Source organism: Hypomesus transpacificus, chromosome 12, assembly GCF_021917145.1.
Source record: "Hypomesus transpacificus isolate Combined female chromosome 12, fHypTra1, whole genome shotgun sequence".
Classification (NCBI taxonomy): domain Eukaryota; kingdom Metazoa; phylum Chordata; class Actinopteri; order Osmeriformes; family Osmeridae; genus Hypomesus; species Hypomesus transpacificus.
The window spans coordinates 1,513,206-1,539,745 of NC_061071.1; the positions used below are offsets into that span (position 1 = coordinate 1,513,206).

At 44.0% G+C, this 26,540-nt stretch overlaps 1 protein-coding gene and 1 long non-coding RNA gene across 2 annotated transcripts; both read left to right on the forward strand.

Moving 5' to 3' along the window:
* The first annotated feature begins 3,196 nt into the window (after positions 1 to 3,196).
* LOC124474977 lies at positions 3,197 to 26,010 on the forward strand. Its single transcript, XR_006956867.1, has 2 exons — positions 3,197 to 3,522; positions 25,011 to 26,010. It is a non-coding gene; the product is annotated as an uncharacterized LOC124474977 (long non-coding RNA).
* sox1b (SRY-box transcription factor 1b) lies at positions 12,684 to 15,826 on the forward strand. Its single transcript, XM_047031448.1, has one exon. It carries the CDS (start codon positions 12,955 to 12,957, stop codon positions 13,981 to 13,983), a length of 1,029 nt encoding a protein of 342 aa, XP_046887404.1. The 5' UTR covers positions 12,684 to 12,954; the 3' UTR covers positions 13,984 to 15,826.
* Positions 26,011 to 26,540: the final 530 nt, after the last annotated feature.

Here is a 26,540-nt window from a genome sequence, read left to right on the forward strand (position 1 = left end):
CAAACGATGAATGTGAAACCAGAGATCAACGTTTCAGCTTTTATTTCCAGGTATTTACATCAGGATCTGATGCACAAATTAGAAAATATCACCTTTTTGTTCGAACCCACCCATTTGTCACGTGAGCAAAAGTATTGGAACATGTGACTGACAGGTGTGTTTTGTTGCCCAGGTGTGTCCTATTACATACATTATTCAATCAATAAATACCACTGAATGTCTACACTCAGGTTCAGATTGGGTAAGATAGGTTTTGTCTATGCAGACTGTATTCAGAGGTGAAAACAACATGAAAACCAGAGCGCTGTCTTTGGGTGAAAAACAAGCAATTGTGAGTCTTAGAGAAGATGGAAAATCAATCAGAGCCATTGCAGAAACATTGGCCATAGCCAGTACAACCATTTGGAATGTCCTGAAGAAGAAGAAAACTACTGGTGTACTAAGTAACAGACGTCGAACAGGTAGACCAAGGAAAACATCAGCAGTTGATGACAGAAACATTGTGAGAGCTGTAAAGAAAGACCCTAAAACAACTGTTAGTGAGATCAGCAACAACCTCCAGATGGCAGGAGTGAAGGTATCACTATCTACTGTTCGCAGAAGACTTCATGAACAAAAGTACAAGGGCTACACCAGAAGATGCAAACCACTCATTAGCAAGAAGAATAGGAAGGCCAGGCTGGAATTTGCCAAAAAGTACAGAGATGAACCTCAAAAATTCTGGGACAAAGTTTTATGGACTGATGAGACAAAGATTAACTTTTACCAAAGTGATGGAAAGGCTAAAGTTTGGAGAAAGAAAGGAACTGCTCATGATCCCAAACACACAAGCTCATCTGTGAAACACGGTGGAGGTAATGTCATGGCTTAGGCTTGCATGGCTTCTTCTGGGACGGGCTCATTAATCTTCATTGAGGATGTAACACATGATGGCAGCAGCAAAATGAACTCGGAAGTCTACAGAAACATTTTGTCTGCCAATTTAAGGAAAGATGCAACCAAACTGATTGGCAGAGCCTTCATCATGCAGCAAGATAACGACCCAAAACACACTGCCAAAACAACAAAGGAGTTCATCAGGGGCAAGAAATGGAAGGTATTAGACTGGCCAAGTCAATCTCCAGACTTAAACCCTATAGAGCATGCATTTTACCTGCTTAAGAGGAGACTGAAGGGAGGAACCCCACAAAACAAACAACAACTGAAAGAGGCTGCAGTGAAAGCCTGGGAAAGCATCAAAAAGGAAGAATGCAAAAGTTTGGTGACGTCAATGGGTCACAGACTTGCTGCAGTTATTGAAAGCAAAGGATTTGCAACTAAATATTAAGTCTTATTCACTTAAATATGTTTTAAGTATATCTGTTCCAATACTTTTGATCACATGACAAATGGGTGGATTCAAACAAAATGTGATATTTTCTTAGTTGTGCATCAGATCCTGATGTAAATACCTGGAAATAAAAGCTGAAACGTTGATCTCTGGTCTCACGTTCATTATTTGATGTCAAGCCCAAATGTTTTCAGTCTACAGCAAAAATAAAAAGGAATTCGCCTCACTGTTCCAATACTTTTGGAGGGCACTGTATGTTGTGTATACCATTGCTTTGTTTTATAAGCTGCCTTATAAGTACCCTCTCTCTCTCTCTCTTTCTTTTCTCTCTCTCTCTCTCTCTCTCTCTCTCTCTCTCTCTCTCTCTCTCTCTCTCTCTCTCGCCCTCCCTCCCTCCCTCCCTCTTTCCTTCTCTCTCTCTCTCTCTCTCTCTCTCTCTCTCTTTCTCCCTCTTTCTCTATTACAGTAGTAGATATGGTTTTAGCTGGACATATCTCTCCTGTGTGAGTGGCCCCAGACGAGGCCTTGCGTCCTGGGGGGAGTTTCTGAGGAGTGTGGTGGACCCGGGCCATTGTTGGCTGGTAATGACAGGCTTTTCTGTTCCCCTCCGCGGGCTTATTTGTTTAGGCCAGCAGTCTCAAGGCTGCGACGGCCGTGCCCGGATAATAGCGGAACGTTTTTGTTCCATGCCCGGGGGAATATAATCTAGTGTAAACAGTGGTGTGTCTCCCAGGTGGAGCTGCAATGAATGGACCACAGATGATATTGACAGCTAAGAGAGAGAGAAAGAGAGAGAGACAGAGAGAGAGAGAGAGAGAGAGAGAGAGAGAGAGAGAGAGAGAGAGGGAGATAGAGAGGGAGGGAGGGAGGCGGGGGGGAAGGGGTGGAGATGGATAGTATGTAAAATGCAAGATGGAAGGTGAGTGAGAGACTGTGAAACATTGGGTGTGCCAGTGATGGATGGAGAAAAAGGAAGAGGGGAGAGAGAGGTAGTAAAGGAGCAAGGAGGTTATGGTAGATGCGAGGGATAGAGAGATGGAGATACCTCCAGAGTTGCCTTAACAAAAACAAAACACTAGACACAGTCAAAATGACTGAAATGAAGGCATACATTATTAATCTAGCACTTCTGGAAAAAGACTAAGAGGGCCTCTCTCTCTCTCCCTTTCTCTCTCTCTTTCTGTCTCACCCTCTCAGACTCGATGTGTGTGAGAACAAAACCAACAAACCCAGCATGGCCCCGGCCTCCTGTGATAATGCTGGGACTGGGAGGGTTAAAGCACCTCTGTTTCCCACATGCCATCCAGCTCCCATCGGCCGCTGTTGACACTGGCAGCACAATGACGGCTATAGTCCCTCCCAGTACATCTTTTATAGCAGCATTCTGGGCCCTGAATGTACAAGAGCCACTGTTCGTGCCACCCCCCCCCCCCTCCCCCGAAACCATTCACGTAAGCCAATGTGAATATAAGCCAAGACTGTTCTGCTTTGTTATTGTGTATTGCCAAAATGGATATCCCACACTTTGAAAGTAATTGAGAATAAAAAAGGGGTTAGTGTGTATGTGTACTGTACTGTCAATCAAAATAGTGCTACTTTGAGGGCTTTTGTTTTCTGTATAACACACGTCTTTCCATTTGGGTTCTGTCACCCCCTCCCACCTCCCGTCAACCCCCCTCCCCGGTCCCCCCCTGTCCCAAAACCCACGCCTCATTCAGAGCCTGCCACCTCCATTATACTGACAAATTAAATAAACCACTCTATTGGAGCTAAGAGGCTACACTGACGGTCAGGGGCAGGCTGGTGTGCAGGAGCTGTGAGCCAGCCAGGCAGGCAGGCATGAAGGGACTGAGGGAGGAAGGGAGGGAGGGCAGTCACAGAAGAAGGTGAGCCTGCAGACAGGGAGAGGAGGCAGGGGAGCCACAGTCCGAGGTCAGGGTGACTGGTGAGAAAGGAAGAGAGGCAGGTGAGCAAGAAGACGGAGCACGTGTGTGCCTGGCAGACGGACTCTCTCTTTCCATCTTGCCGGCTCTCTCACTCCGGGGTTATCAGGTCCTGTTAACAGGCAGGTGGAGGAGGAAGACTAACGAGGAGCAGCTGGCTGCTGGAGACCAGAGTGAGTGCTCCTCCTTGCCCCCGTCTTTCCATCCCTCCTTGGGCCGTAGGTGAACCACCCTCTGCTGCAGCTGGAGGTACATGTTTTCGTTTTGTTTTGTTTTTTATCTCGGGGGTGGGTGGGTGCAGGGATGGTCTAGGGGTGAAAGTGTGTGTAAGGGGGCTGGGGGGGGGGGGGGTTAATCTGTTACCTTGGAGAGATAGGTGCTTAATAGGGAGCTTGGTGTTGAGCATGTTTGACAGGTCAGACAGGTAGTGCTAAGTACATTAGTTTAGGTGATATGGCAGATTTATAACGGCCAAATAAACGAGGAGTTGAAGTTAGAAATGTTACAGTATTTTCTTTTTCTATTTTTAGTGCAATGCTATATACTGTGTTAACCTTAACCCTCAAACAACCCTCTAACTCTGTACACTCAAACTCTAACCACTCAAGGTACCTCACCCAGAAAACTTCATTTGAACTATTTACTTTCAAATTTGAAAGTGATGTATATAAATGTTTAGGGTATTGTAGGTGTGCAGCTGTAAACATTTATACACATCACTTTCAAATTATAGTTCTAATAAAGTTTTCTAGGTGAGGTATGGTGAGTTAAATATTTGTAATTCATAAAGGCTCATGAAGAATTGTTAAACTGTTACCTCCAAACACTAAGCACTAGGAGGTAGATTTCTAACATAAGCTATGTAAGGTAATGCATTCACAGCATGTGTACGTTGTCTTGTTATTTGACTCTCATTGCCCCAGTTATCACTGTTTGTTGGCAGTGCTTTCGTTGTCCTTTTTGTCCTGTTAGTAAAACATGCTAGCTTCCCCGTTGGAAAGTCTGCCAAATGTGTTAGCTATTTGGGCCAATGGGAAGGTTTGTTGCTGGCATTTCAAATTATTTAGCAGTTGTTGCAAATCTTTCAGTAGGCCTGATGAAAATGGAAACCTGATCTTTTTTTATACAATGAGCTCAATATGTTTATAAACATTAACAGACAACTTGGCTAATAAACCAACCACAACAAATATGTACTTTTGAAGACATTTTCTGCAATAAACTGTATGGAAAGAGTAATGTATGTGACCCTGCCCACTGGTTGATAGCAGAGAGACCCTACAAATGAACTCCTATTGAGGTGTGGATACCACAGAAATACAACTTTGAACAAGTGACAAGGAGTGCAAGGACGTTCTGGCCCTCCTTCTGAGAGGCACAGGAGCCGGAGCTCATGAAAAAAGAAAGGAGTGGATGAGAAAGAAAGGAAGCACAAGGAGGAAAAGGAAAGGGCAGGTGGTGGGCTAAAGCTCTGAGAGAGCTTTGAAACCAGAGGCTCCTAGCAGGAAGGATGACCTCATTTACAATGCAAGGAGTCTGGAGGAGTGAGAGCACAGAGAATGCAGAGAGACACCCAGCTGGGCCCTCTCAGCGAGGAGGGCCCTCCCAAAGAGCTGCACTCAGAGGCCCACCGCAGGGAGGCCCCCGGCCGCCTCGGTGCACCCCAGCCTCACAGGCCCTTTATCCCTGCTAAGAAATGGCCTGCAGCAGCCTCCTCTCCCATGGGGGGGCTGAGGCTTCAGAGCCACTCCAACAGGATGGAGGGATGGAGGGACAGTGAGGGATACAAAGGCAGAAAGAGAGAGTTTAGTCTCCTAATTTGGCCCGTTTGGGAGGGTGGGGTGGGGTGGGGTGGCGGGGGTGGGGTGGGGTGGGGTGGGGTGGGGGAGGTGGGGTGGGGAAGGTTCAGACCTCTGAGAACAGAGATTGCAGGTTAGCTTGAGAGATAGAGGGAGAGATGAGATGTGTGAAGTTCACAAAGGAGGAAGTGGAGGTCAGGAGGTTGGGAGGAGTCGGGGGACAACCCAGCGTGACTTGACTTTCTACGCCAAAAGGGTTTTTTATTTGTGTCGCTAGTGTGTCAGATCTCATTTGCAGCGCTGTCAGGAGGGGGTTAAATGAGATTAGTGGCCTTGGACACTGTCACCAGGTTGGCTGCTGCTGCTGGCTGGCTGCTGCTAAATGGCAGTTTGACAGTCAGCTGTGCCCCCCGTTAGCTAGCTGGCAAAACTGAAAGCGGAACGTTCACCACAACAGTAGCACCTTTGACGTGTTTGTTTTGTTGTACTGCAGAAACGAGAGGAACATAAGTGGAAAGAGTGTCCTTCCCCCTTGAATAAACATATTTGTGTTCCTATCCTCGGTTGTTTCATTTTGCACAAGCTTTATTTTCAAACAGATGCCAGTTAAATGTTATTGGGGGAGTTGGAGGGGGAGAGGTGGAGGGAGTTGGTAGGGCAACAGTGCCTGTTGGTAAGGCAACGTGGCGGGATAGAAGGTCCCGCCAGTGGTGTATCATCGCTCATAATCCTTTCATGCTCTGTTAATCCCCCTTCGTAAGGGTCGCATGGCCCTCGTCCTAATAACCATAATCTCATTACACAGCAAATAAAAAAAAACTTTCCTATTTATCTGCAGATTTCAAATGAAACTAATAAAGCTTAAGGCCCTGCCTATACAGTCTCCACCCCCCACCCCACCCCACCCCACACCCATCCAACCCCCAGTTCCGCTCCCGACTTCCACCCACCCCACCCCCTACCCCAACCCACCAAAACCCTAATCATATTTCTGCCTATCTAAAAGCAATCAGTGATTGTGTTAGCTCGGGAGCGAGCTGACAATACCAGGGGAGAGGGGGGCCCAGCTGGACTAATTAAATTAAATGCAGGGCTGTCGGTGCTCCGGCGCTGTGTTCGCTAGCTGGTGCGGGCCTGGCGAGAAGAGGTGCAGAATTAATAAGCATTACAGTGCAACGCGGGAGATGATATCATAATGGAAACGGAGTTTTGATGTGAAGAGTCTCTCATTGAGATTCAGCGTACCATAGTTTAGCGACCTGACAGCAGACGTGTGTGTGTGTGTGTGTGCATCTGGAGTTGCTTGGACTGAAGTACGAGGGTTTGGATAGAGGATTGTGTGTTATTTGGTTGTATGCGTGTATGTGACGTGGTCGTGTGTTGTTTGGGTGTGGCGCTGTGGTTGGAGGTTAAGAGGTCCATGAGCTGGAACAGTGTCCCTATCTCTGGACAGGGGGTCGTGTGTTATATGGGTGGTGGTGTGTCAAGTTGAGAGCCCAGACATCTCCCCAAGGTATTTTTTGGTTTCCCCCCTTACTGTGTATGCCTAATATATTGTTGAAAAATAAAAGTACTCGTCTGCATACAGTTGGACCTTAAATCCCTACTTACATTACTTTTACAGAAAGCTTTAGAGGTCACGTGACTATGTCAGAAAACCATTTCAGTTACGGTTCCCCACAGCAACCCCCCCCCTCCCCTCCCCCCTCTAATTTCCCACCAGTTGCAAAACACTACAGCTAAGAAACCAACCCGACAAATAGCATCGCCTAACTAACAGATCCTGGCGAAAGTGCATTAGCTACCAAGCCTACGAGCAGCAAAGTGGTTAACAAGAAATACTCTCTTCTCACTGACGTCCTGACAACCATTATGCCTTCCTGAGTGCAAAGAGCTTTTTTTCCCCATTCTTCCAGGTCCTGACCCCAGAGAGACTCAGAGTGACTGGATGTCTCCTGGAAGACTTTGGCTGCTAGTGTGGGGGTTGGGTTTGGAGCCATTATGGCTGAGGTCCTATTACTCCGATAATGACTGACACCAAGGCTAATTATAAATTTGATTGGAGATGCTGACGTTATTAAATGCAGGGCGAGCTGGCAGGGCCCATTAACTGTACTTTGCTAAGTGAGCTCTCTGTGAACCGCTGAAACCCCTCACATTCATTACATATCAATCAAAGAAGGTGTAATGATTAATTGATGAATGAAACAATACTTAACAGCCCTCCCAAATGGGTGCTTCTGACAGACATTAGCAAATTGATAAGAATTGGTTGGAAAGTTGAATGTGCCATCATTTTGAGTTTTTTATGTAGTCTAGCTACTGCAACTAAAATACTTGAAACTTTAAGGGCAGGAATCAACAATGAACAATATATTTTTTTTCTTTCAAAAAACTGTTGTTTTGCCCATCATCCCAACAATGTTGAATCAAACATGGTGTCAAATCCTTCCTTTGAGCTTTTTACACCTCACCTACGTCAGCTGTCACAGTTACTACCATGTAATTACTGTATTGAGTAATTGTTCGTTCCTGAAAAGTGTTGTTCCTTTTTCAATTACAGCCCTAACGTAATGAGACCTAATGAGCCCTGCGGAGATAGCCAGAGGACATGTGTAACTGGGTGACGGAGCGCATTCTCCCAGCCCTGCCAGTGCTCTTTAATCCAGCGGAGCTGACATCTGCTGTGACAGCGAGCTTACACAAACTGCTGGGCAGAAAAAATGCCTTTGATGCCATTAGCCCCCACCGAGCGCTAACTTGTTGTTTCTGGGAGCTTCAGCTCATGCAGGGGGAGGACCCAGGCCGGGTAGCTGCTGCCTGCTTTGAGATTCCTGTGCTAAACAGCAGGGTGGGGGGTGGGAAGGGATCTGTGAACTTCCCCCTGTGTGCCTATCTGCTAAGCCTCTTTCATTCCCCAATGAGAGTTTGGGGGGTGTATGTGTTGGTGGTGGGTAAGGAAGGGTGGCGTGCTAGTAAAGGCGAGGGGTATCTTCAAGGCCCAGGGGGCAGTACAACATTCTTGTAGACACACTACAGTCAATGAACATCCACGAGGATGGACCTCTTTGTCACTCAGTGATGGTACACTTTCATTCTTAACTGACTGAGGTACAATAAGCAGAACAGGCTGTTCACGATATGGACCATAAAGTAACATCGCCAATTTTCCATCCATCTGTAGTGCTTCCGAAGGTGTTGTAATACAAGATGCATGCTGGGAACACAATTTCTGCTACACCGCCGCACTGAACTGCTGGGGAGAAAAAAACATGTTCATGAGTGACCTTATTGGAATTGGAGAGACGGGTGTCAAACTGTATGATGACTGGTATAATCTCAGTGTCAAGTATTGATAATACCTGTGTGGAGGGACCTCCAGCCTCAGGTTCAACAGTGGGCCCTCCGAGTCCCCTAATAGCAGGGGTTGTGCCTCTGTTTGATTTACAGTGCCCTTGAACTCCATTTTGTTCAATCACTTTCAGAAAGGCTTGCAAGGCTTCACGGGTGTGTGTCTGAATATGGGTGGGGATGGAACGCACAACCCCGGCTTTTATGCGCTTGTCTCCCTCTTCTCGCCATGCACTCAGCCCTGACCCCAAATTTCCTGCCTCTTAGCAACAAAGCAGGAGATAGGGGCTTCAGTGGGCGAACTAGTACGTAGCGAGGAGAGAAGGCGGGCTCTGCACCAGAGCGCAAAGACAGTGGCCTTGAGCTAGCCTGGATAAATTAAGTTTCGATTGAAAAGGGGTTGGAGCATTTCTGTCATAAAGATCCTCTTGTGTGTGTGTGTGTGTGTGTGTGCGTGTGTTTCTGTGTGTGCGTGTCTTAACAAACTGTGTCAAGTGTTCCTTTGCTCAAAACTGGGAATGTTTGGAAAAAGAAACTTGGCACTGATAGACATTGAATACTCATCACTCCAAGTCATATTGTCCAGCCTACTGTAGTGCTATTGCCTACCCCAAGGTCATTGCAGAAGCATGGATTAAATTGGTTTTGGTAAAAGAACCACAGACAATTTTAGAGGCTGCCTATAACAAGAAGAATATTAGCTCAATTCATTGGATATAAGTATAAATGATTTGTGTCTGATTTTGTGTATCTGACAGGCGTAGACCAGAAAACGCAAAAAGCAACCGTAAGTTAAGAAAGCAATGCGTGTCATATAATACATTGTAGAAATCTTAATGACAAATCAAAGTGGTACCACCTGCCAGTTAAAGAGGTCTGAAACAAGACGTTGTTTGATTAGTCAATGCAACAGTGCAGAACCCCACTGAGGACAACCCTAAACTGTTGATTATCAAACTCAGAAAACAGTGCAAACAACACGCCAATAATAGGTTTGTTTGGCGTTTTGATGATTAGCAAGTCTAATAGGTTGGCCTGGTTGGTCGCCAATTGTTGTGGACTATTTTCGAGTCTCTCCGGGAGTGTTATGGTGGAGTGTTATGACTGGTTCGATATTACATCCGCACGTTGTCTCAAACACGCTGTTCAAATATACTCCTCCATCTTTCTCATTTAGGCGATTCCCATAAATAGTTACTCTACGCTGTTGCTTACTTGAAAAGGCTCGTACATGCATGTCTGTAATTGTTATTCAATGTAGGCTAATGTTAATGGGTCAGTTCGCATTTGTTTACTGTTTTTGCATACTTAATCTCTCGTCATATATATATTTGTTTAAATCTCACTGTAAAATGTGATTCTTCCAAAATAGAAGCTGAGTTCAAACTTCGTGGCCTGGCCTCTTAATTTTGCTCAATAGTCGCCTCCTTGTCATAATGAAATCCTTCCATCACCCTACGAGAAACCTCATCGGGGATCTCTAGTGTGGGTTAGGGGGGCTTGAGCTGCAAGCTACCTTCTGTAGTTGACAGTAGCGGAATATTGCACAGCAGCTGTAGACTAGAAAACTCGTAAAACGCGCTCTTCCTGCCCACTCCCATGTGCCAATTATATCCCCAAAAGCTATGAGAGGCAACAGGCGCACCTGGCAGATGTTGACCGTTTTAAACCACGCATTCTCGTGAGTTCAAGAGACACTCAACGTGCATTTTAGAAAAGAATGATACGGAGATGTGGCACTTTAGTAGGCTAGTATCTGATGAAGTAGGCTATGAGCAAACTCACACAAATGAACCTATAGATAGGAGAACTGTTTGGGAAATTCATTTTATTCCGAACAGAAACTTTCAACGCTTGTCCAGTGTTCTGCATCCTATTTTCTGAAACAACCTCTGTAATTGTGAGTTGAGCAGGATTTCAACTTGACATGGTGGTTGACCATAAAAACATTAACATTATACTCCTCGTAGAACATCAACAATAGTTGGTATTAATGATATTATAATTGATTTCATAATTTGTATATTGGCCTTGTGGTAGTAGGCCTAATGTTTTTACCATTATTATAGAAACCTAATGATAATAAGCGTGGTATTAATTATTGTTATTGTTAGTATGGTTGTTTTTATTATTAACATTATACCAATAGCCCAATAATACGAATATTTTAAAAAGTGTATCGTGTAGCATTCTATGGCCATTTCACCTGTTTACCAGTTATAGACTGTGAGATTCCCGTATATTCATGAAATATATCATCTAGCTTACTTACTCAAGTCCTTTCTCGGTGCGGTGACATAGGATGTTCGGTTGCAGTTGCTTGAAGGCAAATCCTATTGTTTGTTTAAATGTTTTAAACGAATCATGACTTATCAATGAAAATTGTTGTCTTATGTTTGGGTTACTTTTGAGTGTATTAACAATCTATATATACTTCTTTACGCCTTTGAATTGAGAAGCAATTCGTTGAAGTTGTGTGGCCTTCACGGAAAAGAATCCTCAGTACCATGGAGCTCATTGAGCGCTGTCTTTCAGCACCACGGCGCGAGCTCTGTGCAAGCAGGGAGCAGTTTTCCAGCAGACGGCGGTAACACTCTGTCGCACAGGAGGCATTCCTAGACTTGACTATAAAAGCTACCTTTCCCGGATAGGGAGATGTGAGACTTCTTTTGCGCCCCCAGTTTAGTGTGAAATAACATGTTTATAAGCCGTATGTCACGGTATAGAATGATTTTATATAAACATTGGGTTTATTTTCGTTGAATAGCCTATATATTTTTATTTTTTCTCGATTGTTTATTTTTAGAATATACTATTGGCTAATTAGAACCAGCATTAGGAATCTACTTTTATGGATTTTGTTTTCTTTTTGGGAGGGAGAGACGTCAGATTGTCAAAAATAAATTAATCTAATACAGCTATACAGAATTACAGATCAATGGCATATAACACAATAAACTGTGATTTATTAAAAGAAACACTAAAGTTCATCATGCACTCCACATCCCCGAGCCCTTTTGTCCTGACACTCATTCTTCAATTGTCTGGTTTGAGAAGAAGCTTGTTGGCTTCTTTTCAGGGGCTTATTGCTGCTGAATTAACTGCAGATATGTTTTAATAGGCAGACAATACTTTTTCCGGATGTATTACAACTGTTATTGTGATCATCAATAGTTCCAAAATGTAGGCTTTGGCCTATGTGGATTAATATTGTAGGCTACGTTATGTGGTTGTGGCTCATGTCATATTAGGTAACAAACAGAATGTTCATGCCTTTGGCCGTATCAAATGTAGGCGGCAATGGTTTTCTCATCGTGGGTGACACCGATGTGCTTTCTAACACAATACCAATAGTACCCACCCCCCACCTCTTTTGGTGGACTAAAGGGGTTTGGTTGGCACGTGCTCTGGGCGTCAGTCACCTGTTTCTTAGCAACCAGCACAACAGGAAAACACCTGTTGCTCCAAATAGGCTATCCTTGAAAAGAGGGTTTGTTCGTCGTAATAATCTATTCCAAAACAAATTCCATCCCAACAGATTTCAAGACATAATGAAAGCAACTGTTAGTTCACGATGTTTAAAGACCTGTGTTTTTCTTTTGTTGGCATTCCATAAAGTATTTTTTAGTTTCTTTGCCCAATGTCCTTGTCATTTGTAATGCCTACTATTTTTTTTAAAGGACAATAAGTGAACCACCAACCTGTTAATTAAATTTGCCTGACTCATAATAATCCAGAATAAATCTATTTGGCCGTGGTCAGACTTTTTTGTAGGGCAAGACGAATTCTTTAGTTTCAATAGCCTACTATAGGCTGGAATCCAAGCTGGTATATATTTTAAGTCGAGGGTATAAACTATTGTGCTCACAATTAGCTTCATTTGATTTGACATGAAACAGAGAAGAGGCATAAGGATCTCTTTACTCCACCAGGCTATTCAATATCAGGCTACTGATTTTTCCTCCTGCATGCATATAACCTTTGTGAAAAAGCTAATGTTGCCGTATCCTACATCATGGCTAACTGTTTAGTTGGTTATCATATTTTTACCGAGCCTAACTTGCCAAAGCAGGCAACACTGTTTACTTTCTGCCTCGGGGGCGGGTTCTATGCGTCCTCTCTCTAGCCTAAGCGTTCAGCTTTCGCCTCTACGTCACCTGACCACGCGCTTGCATGCAAATCACGCCTTTCCTGGCGCGCCATTGGCCACCTTCACCTCATTTAGTCGCTGTCAAAGCGCATCGTATGGGTATGCTCTATTAACTTTACTACTACAGCCACAGAAAGTATAGCTCAAAGAGACTTTTCATCGAACTGGAAGTGGAAAAACAAGTGAGGAGAAAAATAGTGCCAAAGACGCTGTGGAAGTTTATCGAAGTAGCCTATCTTTGTCACTTTGGATTGTAACTACGTTTTTACCGTGCTCTTTTTCCGTGGGAGGTTTGCTGTGCGCAACTGTGCCAGCCGAGCCGGACGGAGGTGCCGTGACTGAATGTTTCTGTGTATTTGTTGAAAAGTTAACGCCGGGTGAATGTATAGCATGATGATGGAGACTGACCTGCACTCCCCAGTGCCCCAAACGAACACAAATTCGGGGCACACGGGATCAAGCAATGGTAACAAAGTCAATCAAGACCGTGTGAAGAGACCGATGAACGCATTCATGGTTTGGTCTCGGGGCCAGCGACGTAAGATGGCACAAGAGAACCCCAAAATGCACAACTCTGAGATCAGCAAGAGGCTGGGCGCTGAGTGGAAAGTGATGTCCGAGGCAGAAAAGAGACCCTTTATCGACGAAGCGAAGCGCCTGCGAGCCATGCACATGAAGGAGCATCCGGATTATAAGTACCGACCGAGAAGGAAGACCAAGACGCTGTTGAAAAAGGACAAGTACTCTTTGGCTGGTGGGCTGCTTACAGGGGCAGGTAATGGTACCGGTGTCGGCCTAGGGGTCGGGATGAGTCCGGGGGTCGGACAAAGGTTGGAAAGCCCCGGGAGTCACGGTGGCGGAGCAGCCGCCAGCTACGCACACATGAACGGCTGGGCGAACGGTGCATACTCGGGCCAGGTGGCTGCCGCAGCCGCCGCTGCGGCGATGATGCAGGAAGCTCAACTAGCCTACAGCCAGCACCCGGGGAGCGGGGCGCACCACCCCCACTCACACCACCATCACCCGCACAATCCCCAGCCCATGCACCGCTACGACATGACCGCTCTCCAGTACAGCCCCATTTCGAACTCTCAGAGTTACATGAGCGCCTCTCCGTCCGGCTACGGCGGGATAACCTACACACAGCACCAGAGTTCTGGCGTCTCCTCGTCTGGATCAATCGGTACACTGGGGTCGCTGGTAAAATCAGAACCAAGTGTAAGCCCTCCCGTTTCCACTCATTCGCGCGCACCGTGTCCTGGGGACTTGAGGGACATGATAAGCATGTATTTACCGACTGGGGAAGCTGCTGGTGACCCGTCCGTTCAAAGTAGACTTCACGCGCTGCCACAGCACTATCAGAGCTCCACGACAGGGGTAAATGGAACAGTTCCTTTGACACATATTTAAAAATAACAATGTGCGACTGAAGCACAAAGAAATAACGTTACCAAATATTTATCCATTTTAGATTGTTGCTAGGCCTACTTGTTTTGTAGGCTTGTAAATTGAAGACAAACAATAATCTTCAAAATTACAATTAGGCAAAGGGAAGTTTTCAGTGGGGTAGGCTATTGTCTGTTCAAGTTTGAGAGGCAAGTAAGCTGTATTTGTTGTGCTTACTCTCCAACTAAAAGGCATGCCAAGTTTGAGACGATTTAGGTTATCTTGTGAAGGCTGGTGATTTTGAAGTATTTTTTGGTTTTCTGTGAGAATATAACCGTTTTTGGAAACAAGGAAATTTACACGAGATAATCTTGTGGTTAGAATTAATTTGGAAAGTGTTTTAAAAAGTTTATAAGACTTCAATTAATTTCACGTTTTCTCTTGTTTGTAAACACGTGCGTTGCTGTAACTGAACAATTTGTTTTTGTTGTTGTAAAAAAAACTGTAAATTGTGAATAAATACTAGAGGAAATTGATAACAACTGTACATAACTTAATGCATTTCTGTCAGGAAGAAAACCTTTTCGTTGAGTTAAATAAATTTCTCAGATGTTGCACTGGTTATGAAAACAGGATTTATTTTTTTATTGTGTGTGGCCTTCCTGCCATTATTTTATTCTATGTAGCCCATAGTGTCCAGTTGTTTTGTATCTCTTTTTATCAACATTTTTCGCAGATACTGCATTTTCTCAGACAGGGAAGTTGGCTGCAGCTAGTCTTATCAAGTAGGCCTCATGTCAAAAACTAAATCGTAGTAAATTGCTCTGTGACCCAAAATGAGGAAAGGCGCAAGGCAATATGCGTAAAGACGGATGAATTAATAATGATTGACGAATACTAGGGTGATTGTTTGACTTGTCTGTCGGCGTGGCATGAACACCAAAATTGTATCAAAGTTCTTTAAGGATTTTAATATTACTTAAAATTAGTATGATAATATGTTCATGGCTCTGACCTCTAAAACGTGTGTTTTCATTACAGGTCTCGATGTCTGTGTATATTTAACCTTATCAGTGTAAAACTGTAGCACAAAATTAGTCAGTTGAAAATCAGCTGATCAAAAACGTATCAAAAGTTCATGCAAATTATAACGTATGTGGCTGTTTTATGTGATTTATTAATACTTTTTTTTGTTTTTAGTACGAAAAGAAAAGGACGACGATGTGGTAGTCGCGATGAGAGGGGAGCAGGACAGGTTCGCAAGCACACACCTGTTGAGTTGTGACCGATCTGGCGCGAAAGGAACTTTATCTCGTTCGAATCATGTTCTGACTTTATTTCCGAACGGGCTCACATTCAATCCTTTATCTGCTTGAAAAGACAGAAGATACTCAAGCATAGGAACGAATGCCAGAATATATTACCTTTACTGCATTTAACTTGTCTTGTTGAATTCGTTTCATGTCAAAATTTACTTTTGATAGTTTCTGGATTGTTCCATAAATCCTTTGTGGCAAAAATCTCCCCTTGCGTTTATGTGAAAAAGAATGTTCTAAACCTGTTTTAAGCCTCAATTTTTGTTATGTGTTGATAAAAATAGGATTTTAGATTTTTTCTTTCAGATTACTCTATTTTCAATTAGCCCTCTTGAAGTTTTATTTCCTCGAGTTAATATGATACCAGCTATTTGTCAATGAAAAGTAAAATGTGTCATTATATAGGCCTGTATTTGATTTTAAGATAAATAACAATCTCAAATAGCATATGATATTACTGAATGAGATTTCCTACATGCAAACTCGTTCATATTTGATTTGTCTGAAATGACCTGTTTTCAAGAAGGGAAATAAATATACTCTGACAATAATATTTCATTTTTAATTTGATCGTTGACATTTTAAGACTACTGCAGCCAACGTGATACGTTGCCATTGATACGATGATGAGCACAGTGTGGGCAGGTTAGATAGAAAGTTTACTTTTCAGGAATGCTCATTTCAGACCTGCTGTTGGTATTTGCTGAGATGACCTCTCCTTCCTATTTGATGTAGATGACCATAGCACGATGTTGATTTAATTGACAGAGGAGTGTATTATGGCATTGTCAAGGCTCCCTTCCACGAACGCCAGGGTCGTGCCCCCCTAAGCTTGATCCTAAACTAAGGCAAATTCAATGAAAAGTAAATGATGCTCATACAATGCAATTCGTGGTATTCATCAGTCAATGAATTAACTCCAGATTCCCATGCAGGTCTATACAATATTCTATGGAGTTCGTGGTGACAACCGTGAAGGCTTGTGTTAGTCCATCAATAGAATGATCATTTTTATGACTTCTTTTGATAAGGCTATGCTGTTTGCTTTTATGCTCTGAACATGTGATGGCTACATCAGTAGGATACGCCTTCTAGGAGCGTCTTTCATGGGTGCGTGGGATTTAGTCTGAATGAGTGTCGTTGTGAAGAGTGTTTTGTGCTGTCCAGAAAAGGATTAGGAGGGTCTGCAGGACTCACCCAAGGGTCAGCGACAAGTAAAGTATTCCACGATTAGGCACCTGAACCATGACATCACTCCTCAGAACAGCGGCAAGACACAAGTAATATTTCACTGAACCAAGCATGATTGGAGACGCGTGTACATTTGTAAATCCATGCTATCTTTCCCGTTGTTCAGGGATTGTCTGAATTTTATTCCCCTAAAATCTGCGACCATGCATGCAGAGCATTAAAGTAGGCCAATAAATACTTAAAATGCTTATCTTATTTACTACAGTATACATCACAATTGTCAATCATTGTATGCTATACTCATTTAATATATAGACATATATAGGCTTTGCTAAAACAGTAATGCAGAAAGTCCTAATTTAGTTACTAGGCTAAGATATGAGGTAAACATATATAGGCTATATATAGGCTATCATATATATATGTATATATGGATGGATGGATAAATACAGATATGGATGTGGATATATATATATAGATAGATGGATGGATGGATGGATAAATACAGATATGGATATGTAGACTATGTATGTAAGATAATAACTACTATATATCCTGGCTACATGGTTGGCCTACATAGATCAGACTAGCCATTACATCCATATCGTATTGAGGGACTGTGTTTACAACATTGTCCACACAGAACATCTTTAAAATTCAGTGGAAATATTTTGTTTATTTTAATTCACAATAGAATCCCCACTCAATGGAAGAGGGAGAAAGGGAGGAGAAAGCAGAGGCCCATGAACATTAAATATCTACCACAAGGTAATTCTTATCTTGTAGACACCGATACATTCCGCACTCGGAAGCCCTCGCTGCTCGCTATCCGTAAAACCACGATCTCTTGCACTCTGTGTCCTAAATGTGGATAATTACCACCCGTTTATCAGGCCTCCGCATATTTGCCTCTTTCCTCCCAAAAAACTCTCCGTTGCTATTGGACGGCGTTCTGTCACAGGAGATTACGGAGACAGATTGCAAAAACCGAATGTGCTGAAACGAGATTAGCGTGGAATAGAAATAGCAACCAAGGCCAATAAATTCCTCGCGAGGGCCTTATCGTGCAATTACACGTTGACATGTTTAACAATTTTCAGCCTCTTAATCCGAAACCCCTTCCAAAAGTAGACTGTGTTGTCAGTGTATGCGCTCTGTAGTAAAACACTACACACCCTGAACCGAAATCTGAATGCAAAGCAAAAGGGTGCTGATTGAATAAATTGCTAAACGTTTTATAAACTTTTCCCAACCAACCACCAATTCTCAAAGGATAAGAGCAGGCGTGGATTAATAAAAAGATGACAAACTAAATGTAAAAAAATTAGGACAGAAAGTTTAATCGGTCAGTACTGCATCGGCCCATTAAACTCAGTTATTAACTCCATGTTATATATTAGAAGGTCCAAACGTCTTGATGAATGAAACATGAATCGTTTTATGGTTCACCCCCAGTTTAAGATAGTATTTTGCTGTTGCGAAGCCTGGTCAGAGATGATTATGAATGCCTCTGCTGGAATTTGGCTGGGATTGGGGTTTGGAAAGCCACCCATTGCTGACTCCCCATGCATTGAACGGGCTGTGTGTGTGCGTGCGCGCTTTTGTGTATGTAGTGGGTTGGCTGGTTGGAAAGTTTCACTCAGTCAACCGTGCTGTCATTGGCTTCACAAAGCTGATTACAAGCCTCAGCGAATTCCTGAAGGCAACGAAATGCGACGCAGGTGCAAGGGAGACCAGAAGCCCCCTCATTGCGCATGACGAGAACCATTGGGACAAATCCACAGGACCACACAAAAATCCAGCCCGTCCGATATGGACCTACAGATATTGGAAAAAAGCCACGAGAGAAAGAGAAACAGAAAGAGAGCAATCATGCAAGCACCATCCTAAAATCTTAAAACATATTTTTTTTACTGAACTTCTCTAGCCTCACTGCTGTGTATGAATGATTTTCTTTGGACTTGGTTGTAGGATGATTAACATACTGCATTATGGTTTTATAACCAAAGGCTATATCATTTGATTCCACAAATGCTTAGGATACTATAAATAAGCTATTGTTTATAGGTATTTGGGCAACGTATGTATTTATTTTTTTTACACTCATTTGTCAAATGTCATATTTGGTCTGTAATGGCGGAACAATAACTGGCGGGATAACATAACGTCATATTCAATTAGAACATTTTCTAGTAATCAATTACCGAGGAAGCTCCCGTGGGAGCAGTAATCAGCCCAGTCTGGCCGCTGCAAGCTTTAGTGATCAAGCCTATCGGGATTCTTACTGCGTAGACAGACTTAAGGATTGCTGGCAAACTGTTTCTGGGCTGTTCGATTTGACGAAAGTCGCCTCTTTAAAACAAGATGATGTTAAAGGGTTCAGTTCGGTTCTGATTGATCAGACAATCAGATTCGAAATGTCATTCGTTTTCGTACCAGGACTTCCATCTCTGAATTGCAATGCCTACTTAACATGTTTAAATGAATGGCTCGGCAGGCTTTAAACTGAGAGAACACTCAGATCACATGGTCTTCATCGCTTGGACCAAAGTTCCAGGCAGCGTTTTTGAATACGCCCCAATAGGAATCCATGGCAGCAGAGGCATTAATGCATAATTTCCTCTACACGTTCCCATGTTCGTACCGTGCACTGGATTCTGCCTAGTCCGTCACCGGAGCCCTGAGCTGCTGTCACCCCGCTCACCCCCACCATCCTCGGGTGATTATCGGACAAAAGGAGTATCCCGGGCCGGTTATGGTAGTCAATCAACCAGAACGGACTATGCAAATGGTTAAGAAAGGCGAGAAGATGGTGAACAGAGCTCCCAATTGTTCGGCACATTTCACAGCACCATGCAGCTGCACCTCCGTGGTTGTCCAGGACACTGTTGATAATCCCGGGTTAAAGTACCCTCGCCTTGCGTCTCGCCTGCACACACACACACACACACCAATATTTAGTATACTGTAAGTAAAAAAAAAAATGTCAAGCCAGATCCTATCAATTTAGGACTTTTCCGAGGATATAGGCTTCTTTCCAAAAGTAAGAATGTTGCATTTTGAGAACCAACAGTCACGACTTTTCTAAACAATATGTTCACATGGTTTGATGACACTGCGATGATCATTGATTATATTAAATTGTGCATGTATGTGGCTTTTGTTTTCCCTACAAAATATCTTAATCATTACATTCAAAGAATGTATTTTGGGTAAACAAAAGTCAATATGCCCATTTCACAGAATTTTCCAGCAATAACGTTTGTTTCCTGGAGCTGTCCAGGTGCTGAACTGCCATTGAAACGTCTTAAACTACACCCTTACTGTCTCTTCACTTTCCAAAGGATTTAAGGCACTGGACCCATTGGATAGCCATCAATCTGTGTTGCCAAAACCTTTTGGGTTGGCTAGATTTGAATGTTGATGATTCTAAATATCATTAAATAGTCTGTTAAAGTGATAGATTTTAATTCGCACTATTGCATTTAATTTTATAGAACCAAACGATTTGGTATTTTATTTAGTGTATATCTCTCCCTTTCCCCCCGCCCCTATAGCATTCTCTTTGTTGCACAATCACACGCGCGCACACAATTGATTAGGATGCGACTAGCTTATATTTTCGTCCTAAGAACTTGAATTAACATTCCTATTTTGAGCCTGTAAATCTGAACAATTACTGCGACTCCATCAGGTACAGCCTTCCTGAGAAGTTGAGCCATGCACTTTCAAAAACTAAGTAAATGACCTGAAGAGCATTTATCCCAATAGCCCAACTCTAGCATCAGCTCTGTAGTCACCAATCACCAAGTCAAAGGTCTACAGTAGGTGCTCTTTCTCATCGCTGGGAGCCTGCACGAGTCATTGCTATGTAATTTGCAGACTGCAGGTGGGTCAATCCTCGGTACATTTTGTCCACGTCTTAGTCTTTCTCTGCCTTCTCCTGTCATTCTGCCAAAAAAATAAACGGCTGCAAATTAGTGTCAATTAGAAGGCCGGCTGTGTAATTTAGTGGCGTTTTGACACGGAGAGCCTGTAGATGTGTGGAAGTCAAAGCGAGCCGCGTCCCCAGGGGCACTTAATTAACTCGTAATAATCCACTGACCTGGGGGTTAGGGCACAGGCCAGCACGGGTTTAGTCTCCATTAGACACTGCGAGGAGACGTGGCGTGAATGTGCAGATGTGTGTTTGTGTCTGTGTGTGATAGTAAGACAGTCTCGGAGTGCCAGACAGTCAAGACATTTGTTTGAGACACACAGACTCACAGACACACAGACACACAGACACACAGACACACAGACACACAGACACACAGACACACAGGCACACAGACACACAGAGACACAGACAGATGCATGCAGGCAGGTATGCAAGCAGACATACAGGAAATCATGTGGCCTTTATAGTATGCAAAAGTGTCAGTGTAGTTTTACGTGTGTGTGTACCATGTGCTGTTTGTGCATGTTGTGTGTGTGTTTATGTCTGCTGTACTTGTGCAGAGCAGTATGCAAATCCCAGGCAGAGGGATTTACTAAACCCAAAGAGCCATGCTTGGTAGTGATACCCTGGCTAAAGATTTGCACAAACACCCACCTCCTTGATCCACTTTCATAGTTATTATTACACTGTCCGCGAGCCGGGAATCTTTATTGGCAGTGTAGTAGCATGGATCCGGGATTAAACATGGTGCAGAGAACAGTCGGAAGGTATTTACAGATTCTCATTATAGCTTCATAATCTGAATCCGCATACAAACACACAAGCTTAGCCATTTCCACTCGACTGTCCCCTTTACCTCACAGATTTTTCACTTTTAGCGGATCAAATCTGTAGTTTCTCTTCAATCTAGATCACTTCTACATGGAACGAATAGGGGATGCAGACGTGTCTAAATAAGTGGATTTCAATAGGTTGTTTTAGGAGTTGAATTGTTATTGTAAAAATATAAGTACAAAACTACTGTACGCCAAATCACAGTAACAAAACATATTGTCTGTTCTACACACAAGAGTTGTCTGTTCTACACACAGGAGTTACTGTTGTTCTATAGAGTCAGATTCTTGCGTTAAACTAATTCAACACTTTAGACACAAAAAAACTAGTGAGACCATTAAGGGGTTGCCCATCCCTTTGAACCATGGGGGTGCCCAAGCCTTTAACTGTGTGGAGTTATCACCTAACAGCAGAGTGTTCTGAAATGCTTTAAAAAAATACATTTGAAGATGTATTAGTGTTTCCTTCCTTCTCTGCCAGTGGGCGCCTGCATACGTTAAGTACATGGCAGTTTCTTTTTTTTTTTTGAATCTCCAAATTCCCAGCGTTGCTAAGGTGCTTTGGGGAGAGGATTAGCTTGGGCTGGCAGGGAGAGAGAAAGCAGCAAAGCTACACGCAAGAGGAAGACAAAGAGGGAGAGGGAGAGAGACCGGGGAGGAAGATGTGTGGGTGAGGAGGGAAGGAGAGAACGAAATTAAACGCAGGTTGTATCAACATGACTGGGGAAGAGAGAACAGAACAGATCTAAATAGCAATTAGCACAGGGGAGAGGACGGTACACCGTCACACCCCCAACAGGGTGAGGCCTGTCAGTGTACTGCACTTAACACACACCTTTGCCTGCCAACACCATCACACACACACACACCTACACTCACACACACACACACACACACACACACAGACATACACACATATTCTGTCTTCTGTAAGCACCTGACATTGCATGTCAAAATCAAAATACTCATCAAGTTTTCCTACAGATATAGTACACATTTTTATTGGTCTTTGTGCAAATACAAAACCAATACACACAACACATTTTTGTCTACCCCCTTCCAGCAAAAAAGGTGTGTCCAATCATCGTACAAAGAGGGCCTACTTAACATCAGGTGAAGTGGTGCAGTCCTCCTTTTTCACGGTGAATCCACTTCCTCAACCGGTTAGCTGGCAGAGCTATAAGTCAGGGTACCTGTCAGGGTGGTTGGGGGAGGAGGGAGGGAAAGGGGGAGGGGGGTGGGTCGAGGTAGCGGGGAAGGATATGGGGGGAGGGGTCAAGGCCAAATACTCTTTGATAGGTGGAGTCCTTCTGGGGTCCTGTTACAGCTTTGGGGCAACCGGATCTGCCCCTGTTTGTAAAAGTTGACACAATGAACTTGACAGACAGCCAGATTTCTCAACCCCCCCCCCCCCCCCCCCCGCCCTCCCCCTGCCCTCCCCCCCACAGCCTTACCCTCCCCCCACCCGTTTAGGGTTACTGTGATCTCATTATGTGGTCTGAATGGGGACAAGTAATGCTATCTGGGGTGGCTTGGCATGGCCCTGCACAGCCCGGACCCCAATGCCTTTATCCTCACTAGCCTTGATTACCTGAACCACCTCATCTCTGTTTCAGCCACTTATCTCATCCAGAAATAATCATCTGATCAGTCATGCTATGGAAGAGGCACAGTGCTACCGGAGGGATGCAGAGGAAGGGAGAGATGAGGTGGCAAATAAACCACACACACACACCTAGACACACACATAAACAAACACCTGCTTAAGCACACACACACTAACATTCACGTACAAATAGGTGCACTCTTACTCATGCAAGTTACACACGTAGTGTGAACACTTCAGTCAATACTGTATGCTTTATGTGTTTTCAGAGTAGCACCCTAGGTGACACTGACTATAAATGCTGTACTGTATGTTTTTAACTCATGGAGAGACACATTCAAATGCTCCAACCCTCCTTTATTGAGGCGACGGAATACATCAGAAGTCACAGATAATGTAACAGTTTCAAATCATCACTGTAATGCAATGACAGAAGTTAGTATGGTAGTGGTACTGTATTAGTAATAGGTAAATCCAGTCAATGTATCTAAGGGCCAAGTACTTGTGAATTAAGAAAGTATTTACGAGGGTATTTACTTTTAAGCAGTTATACGTGACATGGTGTGAATTTTCACTTTAAAATGTCCTGAATTCAAGTACTTTGTACCTGACACCAATGGGTATTATTCTCAACCAGCATAGCTGACATGAGTAGCCTTGAAAGATCAGTAACCTTCTCTGTTCAGATATTAAACTTCAAATATTAAAACTTTCACATTTGGAAAATTATTACCCAGCAACTGTACGTGGTATGTCTGTGTTATGCTATGTTGATACGTGTTTATATAAACAAAAATAAGAACGTAGAAAACCAAAATTCAAAATTCAGCCCCATGACTTTGAAAAATGAAAAGGGTCATATAAAACACAAACATTGCTTGAAAAGAGGGGCAAAGAGGGGCAAAGAGGGCCAAAGGGAAATGGAGGCAGGGAGGCGATTGAGTGTATTTAGACCTCCCAGAGAAAAGTAGCTACAACTTCGAACCTCGATCGCTAAAGCCCTATTTTACTGTACCAATTTAGCGCGGCCCCCTGTGTCTCTGGCTAGCTTCGAACATAGAGGCAGGGACAATAGGCCCCTGCCGAGCCGGCCCTGCCTGCTTCCCTGCAGCCGGGGAAAGTGCATGCCAAAACCACAGGGACACATTACCGCCACATTATTCTGCCCCCCAGTCTCCACTGGCCGGCCCACCAGCCCCTCTCTTTCTCCCCAGGCATGCTAAGTGCAGATCGGGGGAATTAAGTGACATTTTCCCAAAGTTGTGACCTTTGTTTTTGCATTGACTGAGAGGTTACATTAAGGTGGCGAGACGAATACACACACACACATCAAGCATTGGTCGCACACAGGCATGCTTCCCCTCGCACACGCATGTCATTCCTGGCTGTCTCTCTGATAGGTTTGGTCTTCCAGGCTCTTTGTCTGTCTTGTCTTTGTGTCTGTCTCTCTCCTTGTTTGTGATCCACCTTCCCCCAGTTTGACAATCCTAGCCCAGATATGGTAGTTGTTACTGGGCTTGGCTCCAGTCAGTGCAGGTGGGGGGTACTGGGGCCTGTGTCGCTGGGAGGAGAGGCTTCCACTTGAGGTTCCTCCACCAGGAAGAGCAGTTGTTCTTCTTTGTGTGACACCTTGGTCACATGACTTCAGTCCACACACTCTCCCAGTTTTTGTACTATGCCCACAACTACAGAGTATCAAATGAATTGTAGCAGGTAGACTGATGAGAGGGCTAGAAGGCGCTATAGAAGTGAATGTGGAGGATATTTGGGAGCAGTAAAGACTCTTGTAGATAGGTGTATGTCAAGTGGACATGCTTAAAGATAAGTAAAGATACTTTACTGACCCACTGTGACCCAGTATCATTTTAACTGTTAAAGTTGTCCTGAAACCGATGTAAAAAGTTTTTTTTTTAATCTTAAATGACTGTAACTGTCCAAAATCATCTTGCCTTTGCACAGCCTTCCTCAATCCCATCACATTGGATCTGTGGCTACAGTCAAGACACTGACAAAGGAATTATTTTACCCTTGATTCCTTTCCTCCCAACCACCTTGCTTTCTCGCTTACAAGCTTCCATTCTGATCAAAATGTTTAACAGGTTCGTCAGTGACATACGGTGAGAACACACCCTCTAATGCTGTTTCTCTTCATGTTTCTTCCTCAGGGGGTAAAGACCAATCTCTCCGTTTACGGATGCCACCAGAGAATACATTGATTGGCAGGAAAGAATCTGGTGTGGATGAAGGAGATTCTTGTTCTCCTCACCACCCTAAGGGGAGGGACTGAGGGACGATGGACCAGAGACAGGCCATAGAAGAGGGGCAACAGACAGACATGCGAATGGACTGACACAAACACACACATTCTGCTCACACACAGTACACACACCCAACACAACACGGACTGACTCAGACTTCCAGATGAGAGCCAAGAGCCTCACGTCTGTTTCCTCCCCTGTCCAGACCTGCCCTGCCTCTTCTGCAGAGCCGAAGGAGGACGATTATCATAGGAACCATCTTCATCATCTATTGATGGTTCAGCAATCAGAGCCTGGAGACGTCAGAGCCCCTCTGGCTGGGAATCATTTTGTACCTTTTAACCTCAGAGCAAAGAGGGCCAGGCTTTTAGTTTGACAGGCAGTAAAGAGCAAGAAGAGAACTGGTAATGGGATGCACCCAGCTGGGCTCGACTTTGGCAGAGGGGCAAAGGCAGGGGTGAGGGCAGGGGTGGGGGAGGGGGTGGAAGTAAGAGAAGGAAGCCTAAGAGAGGGACTGGGGATGTGAGAGGAGAGTAGGGCAGGAGAAGGGAAAGGGAGGGAGGCGAAGGGAGGGTTTGCAGAACAAGCAGAGAACTAGGATGCAACCTGCTGGCTTCTTAGGAAGTGCAGAAGCAGAAGGGTATAAAAGGGTAGGAAGGTTGTGTGAGGATGAAGTACTGTGGATGGGTTGTTTTTTACATGCATTTATGGATGGATTTAGCCCTAATACTGCCATCTATCAACTCAGTGTAACAGTGCAACACAGCCTGGGTTGGATTTCTATCAGCAACAAGCCTTTTCCTCCTGGCTGTACAGTAACAGTAATGTTGATAAAGGTATCTTTATCATGGGTAACTGGTGATTATTTATTAATTCCAAGATTGTCAAATAAAAGTATCTCTCCTGATTTCCTTTTGGGCTTTTCATTGTCAATGTACTGGAGAAAACGTCCATCGTCTCAACTACAACGTTGTTTTCAATCTGCTGGGAAGTGCCGATAACACTTTTAGGTACACTTCAGTAACATGGTGCCCCCCTCCACATGAACCACGTCTGAAAAGTCAGATTCTGATCCTCTACTGGTATGATGACGACATCTGGATAGCACCCTGACAATATGCTCAGATGCACTACCAGTCATTTACCTTACTACCCCTTCATCCAGACTTCACAACATCCAAGCAGAGCAGAAATAACACATTCTCCCCAAAGACCAAGGACCTAACAGACCCTAGCAGGAAGCTAATTGACCTGCAGCTGCTCTACATCACTGTGGAAACACAATGAGCACGGTCATTACATTACCTTTGATTAGGACCACTTTCTAACAAGGCATGGGGGGAGGGGGGGGGGCAAGGGGTGGAAGCCTATACATGGAAGTAGCTCATTGTGCCTCGGAACAAGAGCTCCTGTTTGATCTGGGTTATTGTTGAGGGC